Source organism: Salvia splendens, chromosome 11 (assembly GCF_004379255.2).
Source record: "Salvia splendens isolate huo1 chromosome 11, SspV2, whole genome shotgun sequence".
Classification (NCBI taxonomy): Eukaryota; Viridiplantae; Streptophyta; class Magnoliopsida; order Lamiales; family Lamiaceae; genus Salvia; species Salvia splendens.
In genome coordinates this window covers 12,621,852-12,629,635 of record NC_056042.1, presented here as the reverse complement: position 1 = coordinate 12,629,635, position 7,784 = coordinate 12,621,852, and the positions used below count along the sequence as shown (strand labels likewise).

Here is a 7,784-nt window from a genome sequence, read left to right as displayed (position 1 = left end):
TGTTTTCCAAAATTATAATATAACAAAGATTTTACGTTTTTATATATTTTTTCCTCCCGTTAATTTCGTTTTTGTTATTCTAAATTCTGAGAACACCAACAATTAAAATGAATTAAATGGGAGGGCCGATAATATGGCAGGAAAATATTTTGGGAGTGAGAAGGTCTTCGCTATTATGAATGCTCTAAGACTTTTGGAGACTTCTATTATTTGTAGTAGGATTAATGTCATACAGTATATGGATTACCAAATTATGGTGCATATTTATTGGTAACTAAAATTGTAATTTGTTTTAAAATGAGTACAAACATTAAACTATACAGTATTATTTATAGTTTAATTCAATATATTTAAATATTTTGTTGTATATACAATTAAAATGCACCTAAGTAATGCTGTTTACATTAATTTGGGGGCATACCAAATTTGGTTGAGAAGCTTTTCTCACTAAAACAGAATCACAGTACTTCTTAGAGCCTTGAACTTGGATGTGTTGGCTCAGCAGTCAGCAGTAACACAAGGACCATATATAGAAGAGCCATGTGTAGCTATAGACACCACAAGCAAAACATGAAAACAGAGATCACTTGTTGTAAGTCACTCGATGCAATGCCACTTTCAAAATGGAAATTGGGAAGGGGAAACAAAAGAATCTCAAGAAATGATGAAATCTGCTCTTGTAAAATGTAACTCTTCAAATCTACAAATTTATCAAATACAATCACTCACATTTGAAAATAGTTTCAGCTCAGAAAGTGAGTAATTTTCCATTTTCGCTCATGGAGTGGTCAATTAACATACTTTAATAGTACTCATTTTTTAAACAAATCAAATTTTAGTAAAAAAATTTTATACAAGCACCATAGACCCTAAACCCTAAATTAACTTTTAAATTAATTTTTCTTAGATTCATATTATGGAATTGAAGATGTCCTAATAATTGAGATAATATAGTACTCACATTTTAAAAATGCTAAAAGCTAGTATTGTTTATATTTAACATAAATATTAGTATAATCCTTGCCAATAGTGTGTTCACAAAGAAGAATTCAGTCCATAAAGTTCGTTGCTGATTTGATTCCCTTCAAGCCTCAAGATTTTTCGTTTACATTATACATATCATCCACTAAGAATTACTACATGCAATGAATCTATTGTCAATGAGTTAAAGTTTTCCTCCCTTCGTAACTTAAATATTACTCCCTCCGTCCCCAAAGAATATACGCTTTGAATTCAGAGCGGGTTTTAATGCAAAATTGAGAAAGTAAGACAGAGGTAGTGAGAAGAAGTAATTAAAATATTGTTAGTGGAGAATGAGCCCCACCTCATTAGAGTGAAAAGAATTGGAAATTGCATATTCTTGTGGGACGGACTAAAAATGAAATAGTGCATATTCTTGTGGGACGGAGGGAGTATCACAGTTTGACCAGACACGGATTTTTAGAAATGTAATGGAAAATAGGTTGAAAAAGTTGGTAGAATGTGAGTCCTACTTTTAAAGTATTAGTTTAATACTTCCTTCATATTTTAAAAATAACAACTCTTTCCATTTTAGTCTTTCCTTAAAAATAACAACTTTCAAACTTTCTATTTTATTAAATCTTTATACTCCTATACATCAATTTATTTATCACTTATACCCCTAATAAAGTGGATCTCATAATCCACTAACATTAATTTTTTTCTCCCTCTCTCTTACTTTACCACTTTTTTATCTATCTTTCTTACTTACCAATTTCTCTCTCACTCTCTCTTATTTTACCAATTTTTCTTCCATTTCTCTTACTTTACCAAATTGTGCATTAAAACTCGTGCCGTTTTAAATATTTCTATTTTTAAAAAATGGAGGGAGTAATAAAATATAAGTGAGAATAAGTTAGTGGAATGTGGGGTCCATTACCAAAAATGGTAAAAAGTGAAATGTGATCAATTTTGTGGGACGGACGGAAATGAAAAAATATGACAAAATTCAGAGACGGAGGGTGTATTTTGTTTCACGTCTTGAAAATTTTCAATATGCTATATTTTATGGATTTGAAGTGTAATGTTCTCACCATAAATGAAAGCATAACATAAAAAAAAAGTAGTACTCCCTCCGTTTCAGCTAAGATGACACATTTCTTAGTCGACATGAGATTTTAGGAGTTTTGATTAATGTGTTTAATTGGAGTGAGAAAAGGTGATTGTAAATATTAAATGGAGAGATAAAGAGAATTGAACATTTAATTGATGAGAGAAAAGTTGGCTGGGTATAATAATTGGAGAGAATTTTTTTTTCAAAAATAGTAATGTATCATCTTATTTGAAATAAACTAAAAAAAAGTGTGTGATCTTAAGTGGGACGTATTGAGTACTATTTAAATAACTAAAAAATTAGTTGAAAGTGTAACCATGAGAATACTATATGCACAACACACACATCTATATATATACATGTTCACTTCACTAAAACACACAGAAATTACCTCTCTTAACTAGTCAATCTACATAACATATCATCGGTTCAATACAAAGACAAACACATAAAGAAAAAAAAACAAAAGTGAAAAGTAGACAAAATAAGAATAGAGGTTTTTAGGCAATGGCACCGTTCTCACTCTCACTTTCTAATATGAGTGGCAACTCTATTTGGAAAGGTACTTGAGGTATCCCTGCAACCAAATGAGTAGCATTTGTAGTAGGGAACGGGTTTGGCGGCATCACGAGATCCGTTCCGTCTCCCTCGAGCATCTGCACCACCGCTTTCATCGACGGTCGATCCGCTGGATACCACTGAATACAATGCAGCCCAACAATAGTCAACTTCCTTGCTATATTCCCCTCATCCCCTTCCTCAACATGCACCCAAAACTCATCACCAAGATTCAAATGATTATATATCCACTGTGGAAAATAAACCTTGCTATTATTTACATCAAGATCCACATTCTTCCTTCCCCCAACCATCTCAAGCAACAGCATCCCAAAGCTATAAACATCCGACTTATACGACACCCTCCCAAACGTCCTCGACAGCAGCTCAGGGGCGATGTATCCAATCGTGCCCCGAGCTGCTGTCATAGTCACAGCGCTCTGCTCCTTGGAGCAGAGCTTCGCTAGACCAAAATCAGACACCTTAGGGCTGAAATTTTGGTCTAGCAAGATATTATGAGGCTTGATGTCAAAATGGAGAATCTGCTGATCACACCCCTGGTGCAGATACTCAACCCCTTTCGCTATCCCTAGCGCGATCTCGAGAAGCTTCTCCCAGCTCAACGAAGCTCTCTTCGACTCAGACTGGAAGATGAACTTCTCGAGTGATTCGTTTGGTAGGAACTCGTACACGAGGACCCTTCTGAACCCCTCTGCGCAGAATCCTACCAAACGAACCACATTAACGTGGTGGATCCGACCGATGGTCTTGACCTCGTTCACGAACTCCTCTCCGTTTTCCTTGGAGTTGTTGAGGACTTTGACGGCGACGCTTATCTCCGTTGAGAGCTTGCCCTTGTAGACGACTCCGTAGCCGCCTTCCCCTAGCTTTTCGCTGAATTGGTTGGTGATCTTTCTTATGTCGGAGTAGCAGAATCTTGTGGGCTTGAGGGCTCTATAGTCTTCGAGAAAGCCCTCTACCTTCTTCCGATTCTCGCGGTCCTTAATGATTTTGTAGATCACAATGATGAGAATTGTGATTGCTGTCAACATAAAAAAAGATCCGACTGTCGCTGCTGCATATTCAAGTTAATTGTAAAGTTAGGTACCATAATTTACAGCCATAGCTTCCAAAAATGGTAGGAAGAATAGAATAAATACCTGCAATGATAATCTTCTCCTTTTCTTCTACAAAAAAAAACACAAGAAAAACATTAAAATCATAAAACATAAAATTAGGCTAATTCGATTCGCAAGATTATATATCGAATTATGTACACTCCTTCAGTCCATTATTTTTTCATTTTTGTGTTGTCTTATTATAAATGAAACATTTCCTAAAAGGAAAAATATCAGTATCTCTACTTTTCCATGTCTCTTACTTTATTCATTTTTTATTAACTCACAAACAGCACTACATAAAATCTCGTGCCAAAAAATAAACGTTTTTTATTTAATGGGACAGAGAAAGTATTACATTTGATTCATATGATTGAATCTTACTCCCATCCTACGTAGAGTTTTTTTTTTCTCACCCAACCCATCCTAGGTAGAGTTGTCCTAAGGTAATTGAGGTATTTTTTTTTTGGTAAAAAATTTATTCTTCTTTACTTTACTTTATTTTCATCTCCCATACCTTATTTTCTCTACTTTAACGTTTAACATATTAATTGCTTCAATCTTTCCCCAAAAAAATACCCAAATTACGATCGACGGAGTACAACTTAATCCTAAATGGGTAATACTAAATAATCTCATATATCAATTCATAGATGAGTTATTATACGATAATTAATAACCGAACGACACCCTATAAGATTGACGATGGAATGAGAAAAAAGATACCTTCATCACTGGGAGGTCTGTCAACGCAGATAACCTTCGTGGTGGACACATTGGAGGCCGCGCAAAACTTTCCGAAAGCTTCACAATTAGCGCCGCAAGCCGGCTCAGACCAGTTCAACACAGCATCGTTTTTCCCGAAGACATCCGACGGGACAGGTGGAACATCTTGGTATCTGGTGCAGTTTGTCAGAGAAACCAAATCGATGAAAGAGCTATTCGGCACGGCATAGAATTCATATGCTGAACCGCTGCTAAGGCAAGGAACATGGTATTCAAGATCTCTTTTGGAATTGGAGCAATTGAAGATGACGTAACCGTCGCCGTTGTTGCTGTTGTCGGCGACGAATTGGAACGGGGAAGACGACAAATTGAGGTCTTGGAGCTTCCTGGCAAAGCAATTTTGTGGATCGGAGAGGAAAATTCGCTGGGAAGCGTAGTCGATTTTTTTGATTTCGAGGTTGATTGAAATGGGCAGATCGAGCATGGTGTCGCCGTTGCTGCAGTAGACGCCGAAGCCGGGGTGGCTGCTGCAGTTTTGGTGCTGATTGTGTTTGAATCCGAAGGGGTATCGGATTGGGGGGCCGCGGCGGCGGCAGCGTGGCTGGTTATTGCAGTCATCTGCTTCTGCGGTGTGGAGTGAGGAAAGGAGATTGAAAGCGAGGAGGAGGATGTAGAAGAAATTGGACAAGGCAGACATTTTGTTGCTGATAAAAAAATAAAGGGAGTGGATTTATGATTGTTGCTGGGGGAGTTGACCCTGATGTACTTACAGGTTTACAAGTCATCGGTTGAGTTTAATCCATCAAATTTGCAATCCATTTTTTACCTTTGTTCAGAAATAGGGTAGTGATTAGTTTTAAATTATTGTAGGTTTGATGACAAAGTAAGAGCATCCACAATAGCGGCGAGCGCACCGACTCGCCGATTTTTGCGCGCTCGCCGGTCCGCTCGCCGAACTATTGCAACCGGCGAGCGCCAAATCAGCGAGAATTTCGGCGAGCGCACGCCAATTCCCGGGCGCTCGCCGATGCTATTGCAGCCTCCTGATCGGCGAGCGACCGACGAGCAATTTTTTTTTGTTTTGTTTTATTTTCGAAACACTATATATACGCGATTTGCACGTCATTTTCATTCGCACCACTTGTTTTAACGAGTACTCTCTCTATCTTAATTTCTGTACAAGATCAACATCGGGAAATGAGCAACGCTGGTGGTAGTAGTGGTGGGGATGCTGGGGAGTACGAATGTCGAATGAACGAAGCGTTAGAGGTCTATATGAACCGTGAGATTGATCGGCTGATGCAGAGGGCTTTGCAGCCGGCGGTACCTCGACCTCGACCACGACCAGTTGTCCACCGCTGAACAGTGATTGATCGTGATCACGTAGCTGCACATCAACGCCTATACGAAGACTACTTCGCACAGGAGCCGCGGTTCAACGCCAACCTTTTCAGGCGCCGTTTTAGGATGAGCAGAGCCATGTTTATCCGTATTGTTAACGTCTTGGAGCATCAATATCTGTATTTCCGCTTCAGGCACGATGCGGCTGGCAGACCCGGCCACACACATATTCAAAAGTGCACTGCGGCAATCAGGCAATTGGCCAACGGAGGCGCGGCAGACATGTGGGATGAGTACCTCCACATCGGTGAAACAACTGCCCTTGAATGTATGAAGTATTTCTGTCAGGGCGTGATTGAAATTTTCCGTGATCAGTACCTTCGAAGCCCTACCCTCGAAGATTGCCAGGATCTGATGCAGATGCACGGGGAGAAATATGGGTTCCCGGGTATGTTAGGCAGCATAGATTGTATGCATTGAGAGTGGAAGAACTGTCCCGCTGCCTGGAAGGGGTTCTACACGACCGGCTACAAGAGAAAGAATCCCACGATGATCCTCGAGGCAGTAGCTGACTACCGGCTGTGGATTTGGCATGCGTATTTTGGGATAGCCGGGTCAAACAACGACCTCAATGTCCTCAACTCGTCGCCCCTTTTCAACGAGCAATGCCAGGGCGTCGGTCCGGCCATTAGTTTTGTCGCCAATGGCAACCAGCATGATATGGGCTACTACTTGGCGGATGAGATATACCCTAGGTGGCCCGTCTTTGTGAAGGCGATCAGATGAGCATCAGATGAGAGGAAGGCCTACTTTGCGGAACGGCAGGAGTCGGCGCGCAAGGACGTGGAGCGCGCATTTGGTGTGCCCCAGTCTCGATGGGCGGCAATTAGGGGTCCAACGCGTTTGTGGCATATCGACTGCATTGCTGATATAATATACGCCTGTATTATCATGCACGACATGATTGTCGAAGATGAAGGTGTACAACTGACTAGTTGGGCCAACGATGATAATGAAGCCGGTCCAAGCCACGACATGGCCACCCCCAACGTACGAAGGGGGGTACCGCACGATGAAGCCGGCCTCCTCCAAGCACATGCCGACATGCGCCAAACGGATGCTCATATTCGACTCCAAAAGGATTTAATTGAAGAGTTGTGAGCGCGGAGGACTGCACGATGTTAGTTTTTTTTTATTATGTAATTTTTTTTAATGTACTTTTTTTTAATTTAAATAAAATTATTGGATTTTCCCGTATCTGTATTGTAAATTTAATTCCGTATTTTGTGTGATTGTCAATTGTTTGTTTTATATAATTTTGAGTGATGTGGCTAAGCTATTGCTGGACTATTTGCTTGTCCTGATAATGTGACATGAGGATTTTTAGTATTGATGATATGACAGGAGGAGTTTGTGGCTAGACTATGACTAGACTATGGCTGAGCTATTCTTATTGTGGATGCCCTAATCACTTTAATTGAACACACACGTGAGTGGCCGATAGGTGAAATTGTTGATCAGTAATAGAATTGTTAATGATGTCTTATGTTCGAGTTCTCGTAACATATACTCGTTTTTAATTTTCAATTTATTTATCAATTAAGAAATAGCCAAATTGTTTTTAATAATACACATATAGGAACCAAGTGTGATCCGCTTCTAACATTTTTCCTTAAGTTGCTAACATGCTAACTCATCAACATAATGCATTAAAAATGTCAACACGATGATAATGAAAATGTCAATATAAACTTAAGTTGATATTTTAATACATTTTGTTGACATTTTTTTAAAAATTAACTCCTATATAAGGGAGGAAATTACAAATAAACTCCGTTGATATTTTAATACATTGTGTTGACATTTTTTTTAAAAATTAACTCCTATATAAAGGAGGAAATTACAAATAAACTCATATACTATAGATATGAGTAAATTACAACTGATGTCAAGAGGGCTTGAACTCG

The 7,784-nt window shown here is 39.0% G+C and overlaps 1 protein-coding gene across 2 annotated transcripts; it reads right to left on the bottom strand.

Annotated features, from left to right (window-relative positions):
* Positions 1 to 2,461: 2,461 nt before the first annotated feature.
* Positions 2,462 to 5,230, bottom strand: LOC121753899 (rust resistance kinase Lr10-like). Of its 2 annotated transcripts, none has more exons than XM_042149193.1 (3): positions 4,477 to 5,230; positions 3,793 to 3,816; positions 2,462 to 3,707 (listed from the first exon to the last, which is right to left on the bottom strand). In XM_042149193.1, the coding sequence occupies exons 1-3, from the start codon at positions 5,171 to 5,173 to the stop codon at positions 2,575 to 2,577; spliced, it is 1,854 nt and encodes a 617-aa protein (XP_042005127.1). In that variant the 5' UTR covers positions 5,174 to 5,230; the 3' UTR covers positions 2,462 to 2,574. The 2 variants fall into 2 exon arrangements, with proteins under 2 accessions (XP_042005127.1, XP_042005126.1); XM_042149192.1 differs by having other exon boundaries at positions 3,793 to 3,819; positions 4,477 to 5,227.
* Between the last annotated feature and the right edge of the window lie 2,554 nt (positions 5,231 to 7,784).